This window comes from Pangasianodon hypophthalmus, chromosome 17 (genome assembly GCF_027358585.1).
Source record: "Pangasianodon hypophthalmus isolate fPanHyp1 chromosome 17, fPanHyp1.pri, whole genome shotgun sequence".
Taxonomy (NCBI): Eukaryota; Metazoa; Chordata; class Actinopteri; order Siluriformes; family Pangasiidae; genus Pangasianodon; species Pangasianodon hypophthalmus.
Genome location: NC_069726.1, coordinates 20,390,758 through 20,405,409, shown reverse-complemented (window position 1 = coordinate 20,405,409; position 14,652 = coordinate 20,390,758). Strand labels below are relative to the sequence as shown.

The 14,652-nt window shown below is 37.8% G+C and overlaps 2 protein-coding genes across 3 annotated transcripts in view; one reads left to right on the top strand and one right to left on the bottom strand.

Moving 5' to 3' along the window:
• Nucleotides 1-11,509, top strand: part of plpp1a (phospholipid phosphatase 1a) — a 30,978-nt gene extending 19,469 nt beyond the window's left edge. For both annotated transcript variants that reach the window (XM_026942555.3, XM_026942557.3), the window contains exons 5-7: nt 3,320-3,377; nt 8,646-8,822; nt 11,025-11,509. In XM_026942555.3, coding sequence (XP_026798356.1) covers nt 3,320-3,377; nt 8,646-8,822; nt 11,025-11,144 — 355 coding nt within the window. In that variant the 3' untranslated portion in view covers nt 11,145-11,509. The remainder of the gene's footprint in view (nt 1-3,319; nt 3,378-8,645; nt 8,823-11,024) is intronic.
• The window catches only part of mtrex (Mtr4 exosome RNA helicase), a 32,119-nt gene continuing 28,860 nt past the window's right edge, over nt 11,394-14,652 (bottom strand). Inside the window, exons 24-27 of the mRNA XM_026942552.3 lie at nt 14,334-14,390; nt 13,063-13,225; nt 12,063-12,167; nt 11,394-11,660 (exon numbers count right to left, since the gene is read on the bottom strand). Coding sequence (XP_026798353.3) covers nt 11,608-11,660; nt 12,063-12,167; nt 13,063-13,225; nt 14,334-14,390 — 378 coding nt within the window. The 3' untranslated portion in view covers nt 11,394-11,607. The remainder of the gene's footprint in view (nt 11,661-12,062; nt 12,168-13,062; nt 13,226-14,333; nt 14,391-14,652) is intronic.

Below are 14,652 nucleotides of genomic sequence, written 5' to 3'. Positions count from 1 at the left end.
CTTAATTTAAAATTTATACCTTCTGGTACTGATAACTAACTGAAGTCATTTTTACATCTGCATTTTATAATATATTTATTATTTCTCATTCATAGCTAATAGAAACCAGTGGAGAAACATCAGGTGAAAAAAAAGGAACAGCTTAATCTGCTTTCTGTTGCACTTTTGTCAGAATTTCCTTCTTTCTATAAGCTACGAGCAAGAAATTATAAATCACCTGTCTAAACCATGACTTTAGAGATTTAAAGGAGGCGGCCAGAAGTCAACCCAACTACAAGAAAGAATCCTACTGGACAAGTTATCCAGCTAACAGAGAAATTCCAGCTCATTAAAATGCACCCTGGGAATTTCTTAGATGTCTGATGCCCTTAAAGTCAAATGGCGTACCATCAGCGCTCTGGTCTACTTCATGAGTGGCTTTGAAGTGGAAATTAAGAGCATGTAAAACATTTATGCCCTTCCACTCTACTACAGCTACTTTCATGTGGTTCTGTCTGGAAGGCTTTTTTCCAACCAAGTAAGCATGTAAGATCTGTATTTGAACCATAGCAGGCTACTTCTTAAGCACTCCGATATCTCAGATGGTCAGCACCAAGGTTAGAGGCTTAATGCTCCTTCCAACAGTTACAGGGCTTTGAATGGTCCAGTGGCATTGGATCAAGCGTCATAAGAATGCCGCAGTCATTGACATACAATCTGATCAAAATGGTGTCCAATTAATGGAGTTCCACTTGGCTCCTGACTCAGGTTTCTGATTGTTCCTGGAGGACCAGGGGGAGAGCTTTGATCATTATGTCGGTAGTCCTTTCAGTGAAATCCAGTTCCCCACAAGGGTTTGGATCTGTGCAGCTTTTGTGGCGAGACTGTGGTTCACACACTCCAGTGTGCTCCAGTCCTGTGGTGAGCTGCTAGAGCCCACACATACAGAGACAAAGAGTCCGACGCTCAAGGTTTCAGTGTGGTTTCTTGTGCCAGAATCAAGGCCAGTGGGGAAAGTTTTTCCAGAGCGTTCTCATTAACAGTAGGTGTGGTTCTTGCCTTTGATAGGAAAGCACGCTGCTGGACAAAATCCACTGTTTTTCCTAGGAGACGGGGCCATAAATAGAACAAATAAAGCACGGGGGAAGTGTGATGCCAAGAATAATCATGAATCACCCTTCGTTAGGTGATACCATGGACATATGGCCTCACACCAAAGCAGGAGTATGTTTGGAAAATTAATGACTGGCTAATCAAACATATCTGCTTAGTCCAGTCCTCAGAGTTATAAAGTAAGCTGGAAATAAAGCAACCTTGGCCCTGATGAACCTATGTCAGCTCCAAAGATAAAAAATTAATGACGCAGATTTGAGATTAGGGTTGAAAGGTCCGAGTTTGCATCTGAGAACTGGCTTATGTCATTAGTTATCAAATGCTAATCATTTTCATGAATAGTAAGGATCAGCTGAGTCTCACATTAGATCTGCAGTGTGTCTACTTTGTCTCTGTCTCTCAGCCATACGTAATTGTTCTCTGCTTCTTTGTCTCGTGCCTTGTGACCTGTAATTCGATCCGTCCAGAGGAGCACGGCAGTTCATTTGAGCTCTTACATGGCAGCGTTCCAGACAGACTGCTTTTAGCTAGATAAAGAAAAGACGCATATATAATTTTATACTTCTAGTGTTTGTCGAGGTCCAGGCTATGTGCTGCCTGGTTCTTGATGAAAAAAAAAAAAGAGTTATTTAAAACCGATGTACAATTTCATCAGCATCCAGAATATACCCATACATCAAGAAAGCATCTTCCTAAATATTAGAAACATTTACGATACGCAAGACCAACCCAGGACTGAATATCAGTGTTGGTGGATGTTCTCTCGATGTCGTAATTTCATTGTAAATTTAAAATGTATGCAAAGTTCTAATGCAACTATTTTCAGTTTCATTACAGAATCTAATCTGTTTACATTTTCCCATTGAACACTTTTCCCCAAGAGCTCAGTCTTCCACTTAGAGAAACGTTTAGAATAATGTTCTAAGTGGATTTACACTTAGCTTTCAAGTGTTGTTGAAGGTTTGTTGTAAAATTCTCCTTTTTGTGACCATCATTTATATTTTGTGACTTTGTATACTTTGTGTAGAACTATTTAAGAACTCCATCACTGCGTACCATCATAGTGATATATCGTCACACTCTTAATCTATAGTAAGCAAGGTTTATTTTTTTTTTTGTATATTTATATTATGTGATGGGGTTCAGTTTAATGACCATGTATTCGTTTCAGCACTCGTGTCCTGGTGTCTCTGAGCAGTTTTTATTGCAGTGAGCCTCTGGCTAATATAAACAGGAAGACACAAAATCCCTCCGGATACTCTGCCCACCCTTATTTTGCTGATCCTGTCCACACACGCTTCCCCCCACACTCGTCACTCTCGGCCTGCCCTTCTCACCCGGAAAAGGGTGTGCACACGTAGTTCCAACTTCTCACGTCTCTAGTGAATTACTAAAACACACACAGACACAATATTTAAATCCAGTTTGTTTGTAAAGGACTTGCAGATGTCATTCAGTTTGAGCAAACAGAAGGTCTGCGTAAACACGAGTGTCATAAAAAGCTTCTAATGACTCTTGGTGTTTTCTGCTCTAACACACCTGTTTCAACATTGACACGCTGTTCAGGAGTTACAGAACACTTACACACACTTATCACTTAACATCAACACAAATAAATCACAATTAGTTTAACAATGCCTTTAACCCAGATTTTATTGCTTTTTCTTAACCACTTACAGGTTTTATTTGTTTGTACATTTACTCTGTGTGAAATTGCTCAATTCTAAAATTTGAATTAATTAATAAATAAATGAAATAAAAATTCATACAAACGTAAGATTAAATAAATTTAAATACATATAATATAAATAATAAATATTAATAATATAAACAAACTAATTTATATTTTATTTTATTGCTAAGTGCATACTATTTATTTATTTGCCAATAGAAATCAAGAACTGTACAAAAGAAATTTGCTGACAATGAACCTAAATCTGAGAGTTTTTAAAAATATTATTATTATTATTCATATTATCCAAATCTATCTAACATCAGATAAAAGTAACTCCCAACTCAGTAAAGGTGAACGTATAGGAATATGGAAGAGAAATGGACCCTGAATCCATACAGAATCTGAAATCACAGCTAAGGTGAAATTTGAGGAGCAGGACTGATTAAGTAAAAGCTGATTGTGGATTCGAGTCGTGGCAGTGTAAGAGCTCACTGTCAGCGTTTTAATGCTTTGCTTGCTGAGATCTCTTCTGTTTTTCTGCATGTGTTGCAGGCTGTCCTTTTACTCCGGCCACTCCTCATTCTCCATGTACTGTATGCTGTTCCTGGCAGTAAGTACCTATTTATAACTCTATAAAAAAAAATAAAAACCTCATCCTACAGCCTCACCAAACGGCTGGGCAGCACCTTAATAACACATTACCGAATGGGAAAGGTAGACCTTTAATAACACAGAGTGAAGATTACAGCCTTCTTCAGGTTAGGGCTGTGTCCTAATAATTAACTCAACAACTCATCTATTCTTACTAGCAAATATTTTCTCAACATGTCTACTAGTCATTTCAAACTGCAAACCTTCTCAGTCACATGTATATAGTAAAAATGGAGAATACAGTCATATTATTTATCAGATTGCACATAATACTCCATTAATAACATGCTTTCAGAAAGCATAGGGTCCGTTTAGCATCTCGTTAGCTAAAGAGGCAAAGTGTGTTTCCTAACCAAACCTTGGAAACACCAGAGTACTGATAAATGCAAAACTCTAACGGACCAACAATTGAGCCCTGAGGTACACCTGATTTAGATCCATGAATCATTTTACATTGGATATACGTTAAAAGGATGTGAGAAATCAGAACTCGTGACTCAAAGAACACTTCGTCAAAGGAGGAACTGTGCATAAAGATCAGTCTGTGTTTGTATTACAGTGTGAAATATTTCTTTCTTTAAAATGTCATTTTTAAGCATCTGATTAGACAATTCAGGAAAACAACCATCTAGGGGCATATCTGTATCCGTTTAGTGCATTTCTTTAGTTCTCCAAATATTCATATCTGTGTCTGGATTTGGATTTAAAGCCCAAATTGGTGTTTTTTTTTTTTTTTTAATAAATAAACCACATTATTATGCACCCCACAACCCAGAGGTAGTAATGTAAGCAGTGACAGCATGGTGTGTGAATTCTGGCTCTAACAGTTCCTCAACCTCATCTACATCATTCCAGTTCATAACTGGTCTTGAGTGCAGATGTGCGGAAGACTGTTTTTTAATCCTGCTTGTGCAGCTGTTTATCTTATTTTATCATTATTTTCTAATTCACTTAGTTCTATTTCCCAAAATATATACAAACTGACCAGGAAAATACTAAGGATGAATCAGTAGAAGCTGTACTTTCATTTTAACATGGTCTTCTATTCTGACCGCTCATTTGCAGCCTGAAGCATGAAAAAAATGGAGGCTCATGAGTGGCACAGCAGAAATGCGTTCACCCTATTGTTAGGAGATCGCAATTTCGAATCCCAACGATGCCACAGCCATCCATGAGTCCAAAAGAGCAAAACTGGCTGGGTGGGCGGGATAGCATCCTTTCTGTTGCCTATCAGTAACAATGACACTAGCCAATTACAAGCTTCTGTGAAAAGAGGGGCAGACAGCGCCTTCCTTCGAGTGTGTTACACCGCCCCATGATGCAGCAGGAGCAGCAGTTTGAAAAGATGCGCATGGCAGCATCACGTATCTTGGATGAAGCACGTGAAAGCCTTCAACCTCCCGGGCTGGTAGCTGTTGTATGATCATGGAGAGTTAGCTAGTGGTTAGGAATTGGACAAGACTAAATTAGCTACATATCGCTGTGGCGCTATTGCTTAAAGTACATTGTAATATTGATTTTGAATATTTGGGAAATTACAAATGTGCATGCCTTCAACATTAAGAAAAAAAAATTACACACTTGTCCCTGACAGAATTATACTTTTTTTCCCCCAAGTAGTCATTGTGTGAGATACAATATCATTATAATATAGATTTTGATTAAAAAAAAGCTATGCATTTATCGTAGCATGAAAACAGTAATTCAGTTCCTTTCTTTCAGTACCAGTAACCTTTGCTGGAGACGTAGCTATCTTTTTTCTTTATAACCTTTTGCATAACCTTATCTCATCCATCTGCACTACTTAAATTACTCTCACATCCCAACACTACACTTATCTTCTCACCTATGACCTAATGAAGCAACACTTGGGTCTGCAATACTCCCCATAGGGAGAAATGAGTTATTAGCCATCATAAATGAGTCCCATGTAGCAACAATAGCAAGGTTTACATGACACACCTACATGGCATAATTAGTTTCGTTGAATGAACACACACACACACACACACACACACACATTCTTTCTTTCCTGCGTAAAGGTGGAAAAACATTAAGATAATTGGGGCCAGAGAGCTGTTATCAGGCACTTGAGTAAGACTTTTAATCCTCAAGCGCTCAGCTCGGACTGAATTTGGTTTCATTTATTCAACTGCCAGATGAATAACTCCAGAAGTCCTTTGTATTGATATTTATACATAATAATGTATATATATTATATACATAGAATTGGGGAAGTAGTAAATCGCACTCTGGTACACAAAAGCTGTGCTCAAATGCCTGACTATGTTAACCCTGTTCAAACTGGGTATGTAGTAAACATCAAGAAAATTTCTAGTAAAGCAAAGATTAGCATGTAGCAAGAGATATCACTGTAGTGTATTGCATCCCACAATGCTAAACAGTCACTCCAATTCCTACTAAATATACCTTTATGCAGAAATTTTGCATTTCTTAACTATTTTCAGATTTTTTATTTTTTTTTGGTGAGCTATTGATGCTAGTTGAGCTGTTGCTACACAACGCATTGACACTGCACTCCTGTTACACAGTTAATGGTGAAATGTTTTCGTCTGGTTTACATTGTTTGGCTTTGTACTGGGTTTATTTTTTGCTGGTGAGTCGACTGAACCTGTGCTGCGCTCTCAACTCGTTTAACCAGCAGCTATGATGTAAGCTGGAGAGCCGTATAGTGTGCAGGACAGTCTCTAACATCTGTTCAAATAGTCGCTAGGCTCTTTTTTGAAATAAAGTCGTAAAAGGGGTCTAAAAAGTCACCAACGCTGTCCATTTAAGAGTCTGTAGCTGATGGTTAGGCAGGCAGCTGCTCTTTGTACTAGGGGTATGACGGTATATCAAGATAATATGGTTAAATATAACTATATGGTTAAAATTAACATGGCTGAAGGTTGTTTATTGCTACACAACAACAGGTGGAGGCAAAGAACACTAAAAACCAAAGCAAAGTTTGTTATGTTCTGATTTTATAGCATTCACACGAGGGTCCTCGCAACTAAAGGTTGTTGTACAGTTTTTGCTTTTGTTACGTCATAAATACTGTTGTCTAGCTGTTCTAGTTATTTTTAATTAAAAACATTTTCACGCACTGCAGACTAAATTATTTCTTTCTGCATAAATAAAATCATTAGTTGAATAGCAAGAGAACACCCTTTGAGACATAATGGTAACAATCGCACAATGATGACTTTTACCTATGAGGAAACAAAACCTACACAAAACCTCCATTTGTTTGAACACACACAAAACAAAAAAAAAAATCAGAACATAACAGAGGCTTTGTTTCGTTTCCACAAAACTAAAGGTTGTTACATCTCACATGGTGTTGCTATTCTAATTATTTTTCATTAAAACATTTTCACACACTAAATTAAATTAATTAGTTGAAATGCAGCCTAGGCTGTTATGATCTTTGTCCTGGTTACACAAAATGATACAGAAATGATTATATCTCATTAGAGGTGTCCTAATATATATATATAAAAAAAATGTAAAATAAAGCACGATTGAGAAATGAGTATTTTTCTTCGGCTGCCATGCTGTAAGAAATCAATATAGCGCTTATATGCTGTTTAGGTATAAACTCTTAAATTCTGTGACAAATAGATTAGCAAGTTTTGCAAGAGATTAAATTGAGAGAGAATCCACTTTTAAACAATATTCTAGCAGTTTTCCTTCTCTCTCTCTGTCATTGCGGTGTTTTATCAGGAGGTTCTAAGCTTCAAATCATTATATTGGGTTGTGCGATTGTTAGACTGTTTCAGCCCAGTGGAGCAGCGTCTGAAACCACAATAACGTAACAACACGAACCTTTATTTAAAGGCGTTATTATTACAGTTACTGCTGTGCATATCGGGATGTTCACAACAGGAGTGAGTTTGTAATCAACAATATTGACGTGAAGCTTTTTGTAGACGTACTCTCCTCTCGCAGTGTGCATCAGGGATTTTTTTTTTTTTTTTAAAAAAACCACACTACATTTCTGAATATAGAAGCTGAATCATGCTTTAGAGCTGGGCAGATGCCATACAAGGTGTAATCAGTGTAATTGTAATTGCCCATCCCTAAAGAGCTCTGTAATTATGCCATAAACACAGACAAGAGGTATTTCTCTGCCACGAGTATTGCAGCAGGGAACTTCTCAACAAAGTCAACATAAAAGATGGCTTTTGAATTTGGCATTTCTTCCGATTTTATTTCCTTTATTACCACTATTTACCACCATCTTCCCTTTTATTGTTATTTCTATGAATTCTATTTCACATTTAATCTGTGCTCCAAATCATGATCATCTAGTGCTGGCGTTTCCATATTCCACGTATGAAACTTAAAAAGCGTGGTGAAACAGCCTTTTGTTTTTATCCACCAAACATCTGGAGCACACCACTACACATTTGTCAGGCTCCATCCATCACTGATTTTTAAAACAAAAACATTTTTTTCACTTTTCAATAGCTTTTATTATTTTTATAAAAATCGTTTTACTTCTACTGGCACTATACTTTTACATCACTATTATTTTTTTTATTATTATTATCATCATTATTTGCCTGCTGCCATGCTTTGCATCAAGGCCACATCACACCAACCTGTTGTTGATTATATTAGTATAACAGTACACTCCCAAGTGTTTTATTCCTTACGTAACCATCTTTCTGAGCTTTTGTGTATTTTGTTTAGTTTAGGAAACACACACTGTCTTAATCGTGTTGGTGACGCCTCAAGGCAGTTAGCAGGCAGTTGATTTAGCGGGTTTGTCTGCTGCTTGGCCCCGGCTGCTCTGGATCGACAACAGTTAACTAGGCCTGTTGTAAGACTATGAGCCACGTTTAAAAATATGAGAGCAGCACATTTCTGAGTGGGATGGATTTCATCCTGCCCTGAAAGGCCAGACTTGCCTTCAAAAGTAACCAAATTATCTAGAAAGCCCATTTTGTTTTTGAGAACCACTCAGACATCCAGTAGTGCAGCGACGATGAATCTAAGGCATATTACAGAACAAGACATCATCTTCGTTAATTTACACACATCTGCATCTTATGAGGCAAACGTCAGACACTAAACATGTCTTAGCTGATTAATTGTAAAGATTTGTACATTTTATTTTGGCCAAACTGTTCCTTTAATCCAATGTATAAAAGCCAAAATGTACATTATGTAATAGTATCATCATTAGTACTTCTAAATGATTGTTTCTTCCCTCTCTCAGCTTTATCTGCAGGCTCGAATGAAGGATGAATGGGCTCGTCTCCTGCGACCCACAATCCAGTTCTTCCTGATTGCTGCATCTGTATATACAGGACTGTCCCGTGTCTCTGACTATAAACACCACTGGAGTGACGTCCTCACGGGCCTCCTACAGGGAGCGATCATGGCCTTACTGGTGGTGAGTGTCCTTTTTAAACAGATATATTATTGTACTGGTGTCTGGAACACTAAGGGGCAGGTACAAAAAGCTCTCGGACACAATTTTAAATTCAAGGGGCACTTTACAAAGCTCTATTATGACCTGTCTTCACACAGAGGTTTTACAATTGTTGCAACTACTCTTACCACCTTTTTAGGGATTTTCAAAAATAACACACTTTAAAATCCACAAGATGCCTGGTGAATTCAGTTGGAGCGTATACTGGTCTCTTTTTTTCCCAACAAGGTGTTGATTATAGCACATACTGTTCAGCTCTTCCTTGAGTTTTACTGCCATCTTAAACATCTACACTTTGTCTGGATTTAGAAAAGCAGCGTATCCCATCACTCCTCAACCTACAGAGGCAGAATTTAACAATCATCCATACAAAAGAATTACTTCAACTCATCAATAGATAACTATCATCCGTGTGTCCTGACTTACTTCTACACACACAACCTCTGTTTAACAGCTAAATTTGCAGTTAATTTACACATTCACTTGAACACAAGATCTGTAAACCAACTAACTAGCAGCTGCTTTTCAGTGTTAAAACAGATGTTTACAGTGTATTATGGGTAACACTGCCACTAACACTTGAAGTAAAGAAGTACACTGTACAAACACTTGAAAATGGTCTAGCTCAGGGGTTGTAACTTTTTGTAGTCAGGGACTTCTGTATTTAAAAAAAAAAAACAAAATAATAATAATAATTTTTAAAATCCACAGACCAGCTTTTTATTCCTGAATGGTCCACTCACAGAATACATTATTTATAGGCATAACTGGGTTGAGTTTTGGATTAAACCTATTTAATTCATGTGACCAGTCAAACTAGCTAACTACAAGAACTCAATAATAAATATGGTAACTTGAGTAATGTTAAAAGTCGGTTGTGTTTTCTACAAATGCAACAATATCTATCTTTTTACAGTTCTTAAAGATATGCTACCACTAAAGATATGTGGCTAACATTTTTAATGCGACCAGACCCTTCTGTTTTATTACTATTATTTAAGTATTATATGAATCTTTTATGCTTAATGTGTAACTTCTAAAGTGTGTATGATCTAATGACCAAAATCCTATTTCAGGGATTTATTTATAAATGTATTAATGAGGCCACTGTGTGCTGCCCAGACGTTTCGGTTGCCTGGAAACCTAACTGCCTGGGGTAAAAACTGAGTATACTGTAGTCCTTATCCTCTCCTGATAAGGGTTTAGATGTAGCACATCATGTTCACACCCTCAACACAAAGTTGCTGATGAACGTTGTAGCTATGAGCTGTAGTGGTCCCTCATTTCATAGCATTGCCAGTTGGTCTTTTTTTTTCCCTCTCCTCATGTGTAACCACATCAACCACATTTCAGAGAGTTATATAGCATTTTTGCTCTGCACTTTACTCGGTTTAGTCTGTTTCCAATTCTGTAAAGATCGCATGTCGTGTGTAAGCTACATAACCTCCCTAGTAAAGATCGCATTTAAAGATGGCACAGATTGCATTTAAACATGTATAATAAATAAAAACATTTGTTTTTCAAAAGTCAACAGGAAGTAGGGTTCATTTTCTTTCTCGCTGAACAAATGCTACATTCGACAAAAGGTCCTACCTCGTAATTTCTGACCAGGAAAAACCTGAGACTCCTCGACATGGAAGTCCTGCTCGTGAACTCGGAAGGGCTTCCTCAACACCGAGTTCATCAAATCAACAAGGCTGCTCACAGCATGAACAGTAAACAAAGCAGCACTTATTTAAAGCTAAGAAGTTATACTGTATATACACCAGTATTTGCTTTCGATCAATCAACACAGACATATTCGCTTGTTAAATCTATAACAGTGACTATACATTTCACTGATTTGAAGAGGTAAATATACATCACTCATCACAGTTAGCTGCATATATTGTTGCTAACAAAAGACGAACATGGAGGCATCCATATTTTTTTGCCCACTTTGTAGCGAATTCCGACTTTCCACTTCTGAGTTAAATTCCATGCAGCGCTACTCGTCTGCAAGGCAACTACAAACCAAAACCGAACAGCCCAGACATGAAATCAGCATGGGTCAGCGATTTGTCCACTCCTGTATTTTGAGCTGTGTTCCACTTAATTCTTTTTAGAGCACCTTGTAAAAGTGTCATTTTAAGAACACATTTAATCCTTACATTTCTCTCTCAGGTCTTCTTCGTGTCTGATTTCTTCAAGAAGCCGGCGGCCCCGGAAAAAGATGATGAGATGCTGCGCACCACTCTGCAGGAGACGCCGACTAACGGAAACCACTACGACGTCCCTAACTGAAGCTGGAAGGAGCCCTCGTTCTGCGTCTCACTGTTCCGAGAGCACGGTCTGTCAGCACGCACCGACTGTGAGGAAGGACCACTGGGGTGGAAACCTGTGAATGTAACCCCCGCTTTCCCCCTCTGCTATGCCCAGACTCTGTGGCCCATGATGCCTTTGGGCTGCTGCTTTCCTGTGTATGATGCTAACAGATTTGCTCCTCAAGCAAAGTTTTATTTTTTTTTGTTTTTTTAAAAGAATAAAGAAAAATAAGTCGCTATACACTTTTTTAATTAAAATTATGTTAAAACACTATGTACAAAAAAAAACGCATTGTGCTGTATGAAGGCAAAAGAAAGAAGAACGTTAATAAACATATTCCGTCATCACCGTCTTCACGTTGTCTTTATGAAAAATGAAAGGAACAAACAGAAATGATAAAGGGAAGGAAGGGAAGGAATTTGGTAAACAGCAGCTTCGTCCCTCACAGGTAAAGACTGGCAGCAAACACAATGTCACGCTTGATCTTCGTGATGCCTGTCAAAAAGACAAGAAAATTAAAAAATAAATAAATAAATGATGAGCTTCAATGCCTGAGATACGTCCAAGTGTGACATTTGAGGGAATTTTTCACCACTTCAGCTAAAAGGTTAGAGCTCATTTCCTGTCAATCATAATTTTCTTTTCAGATCCATAATTTCGTAAGTCATGTTTGTGAATCTCTAAATATGCTCACAATTTAATGTATTTTTGTTGTTCACAGCTTAATGTATTTTTATGTTCGCCTTCCCATAAATTCAATATCAACTAAAATCTTACTCAAGAAATACTGATGGAACAGATTCTGAGTATTCTAGGGCTTGAAATATTTCTAAGAACACTAACAATACATGAAATCTAGCTTTAGGGATGGAGTATTTTTGTTTTTTTGCGTCATACCGAGAGCGAACTTGTTCTCCAGCTCTGTGTTCCCGATGGCCTTGGCCGCTTGGCACATCTGCCTCAGAAGCTCCTCCAGGCGCCTCATGCAGCGAATAATGCTGCCTGAAATTGCAGGGAGAGAGATAGAGATAGAGAGAGAGAGAGAGAGAGAACACAAAGAGAGAGCATGAGAAAAGAAGAAATTGCTCCATGTCCTCCCTACGGAGTGATAACATGCACCCAGTTCTCTCCTGCTTGATTGCATACCAAGCGAATCAAATCACTTTTTGGCCTTGGTGCACTTCACTAATTCACTGTTCATTTCCATTACACATTGATTTTTTTTTTTTAAAAGCAGATTTTTCTTGGAAGAATTTTCCCTTTTTTCATCAGAAAGTAACAAACTCAACTGGGGAAAAAAGTACAAAAGCGTGCCAGGAACTCCATCTCCTCCGCTTCTGTGTTTTCGGGTTTAATTTATCACACTCGTTTCACTTAACCTCCCGGAAACACAGAGGACAAGGAGCTGGGCTTTATCACGCTACACCATCAGAATGAGACGTGTCAATATTAAATTTCAATATCATAATATTTGTTTAACCTTCAATCACGGTTTACAATATCCCAGTATTTAATTGAAATGCTATAGCAAGACATGTTTTAAAATTTAATCCTTGCTTATAGCCTAGTCTACTAACTAGTTTTTTATTATTTCCATTCTTAGAACATTTCTAAAATTCCTTCCCTAAACGTTTAAAACAGAATGTGAATTAAGCACACGTTCTGTTGGCAAGGTATAAAATACTTTTCCAGAAAACCATAGTAAGGTAGTTTCAGTAAGGGCCTCCGTCACTGATATTAGAACAACACGAGACTCGTCGCTGCCAAGAAAATGTCTCCATGTAACACAAAGCAAATCCAGATGTAACTGATCCAGGCATGTGTTGATATGATCATATTGCAACATCTTGTTAAGCTTTTTTAGAGCGCTGATGGATGCTAATGAGGGAAAAATCACCTTCGAAAACATCCGTCATTTTGCAGATCTGAGAGAAGGAGGCTCCGTTGGCCCAAGTGTACACTACGTCCATGAGGTGAGGACGGAACTGGTTCAAGTAGGCGTCCTCATCTACGTCCAGCTTCGCCTCGGCTGAGACTTTAGCGATGCGCTTGGCACATTCCTGTCAGTCAGAATGATTGGTTAAATAAAACCCCGTTACAGTTGTATTGCTATAAAATCTAAGACATTCTGGAGAATTGGTATTTAGCACAGTGGATTTATTACATCACAAAATTTAAGAGCCAATCATTTTGCAATATTGAAATGGTTCCTGCAACAGCAGAATCTGTATTTCTAAATCAGGGTAAAATTGTTATTGCCTTTGTGCATGTTTCTGTTTTTTCATGCCTCTGCCACAGAGCACTATGGTTTCAGGTAGTCCGTGTGTCCATCCGAGATTCTCGTTAGCACGATATGTCAAGAATGAGTGATTAAATGTTCGTAGGATTTATATGTTGTTATTATTATTGTAACCAGCAGATCAACTGATTAGATTGATCCAAACAGAGTTAAGGTCACAGCAAGGTCAAATGCCTGAAACAGTTTTTCCTCAATAGCTTCTGTCCTGTTTGTCATACAGAGATGTTACTTATGTGTTCATGTACAGGAACTTAAGGCCCTTTTTTTGGCTAGCTAAGATTTTTGCCATTCGACATGTAATGATATATTTCTATAGAACTGCCACATTAAATCTTTTGTTATTCAAGATACGTATTGGGAAAATCGTAAATAGTGGGGGAAAATTAATGTTATTACAGTGTACAATATTATAATAACTCTACATAAATGCAGATTAAAAATAAGACTATAAAGTTAAATTGCTTTTAGGTCATTATAATGAAAGTCTGGAGGCAAAACCACCTGAGTAGAACTGGTTTAAGGGTCTAAAAAGGCCAGGAGTCTTCCAAGTGTCAATGTGTCGTCTTGGAAATAGGACAGACTTTATATCCGGAGCATGAATGGGACTTAAATATGCTGTCTGTCTAAGCAATCTCCTCTTAAATATTATCTGCATGTTGAGATGTCAAAATAACAGAAACTACAGAAATATTGTCTACTAACAAGAGATTTGCAAGAGAGACCAACTTCAGAGACTCCTTTCTAAACTCCACCACATCGAGGCATGAGCACTGATGTGACACTCCATTTATGAATGTAAACACATGTGAGAGGAACCACAGTGCTGCATCAACATACACTGTGTGTATTTCAGACTGAATTTATGTTACCTGCATCTGTCGGAGTGGACCTGCTAACTGCTCTGTAAGTTTAGGCATCTCATTAGCCTGCAGAGAGAGAGAGAGAGAGAGAGAGAGAGAGAGAGAGAGAGAGAGAGAGAGAGAGAGAGAGAGAGAGATGACATTTCTAACAACGGAACAACATTCATTAAAAGGAAATAAAATAAACTGACCCAATGCACTAAACACAGTGTAAGCAAGCTCGCTATAAAAATATGAAATATGTAAACTTTAAAAGACCACACACAAGGAAAATAAAACCCATGCATCAGACATTTAATAAATCTGAGCGTGCGCTGTTCCAGTAGCT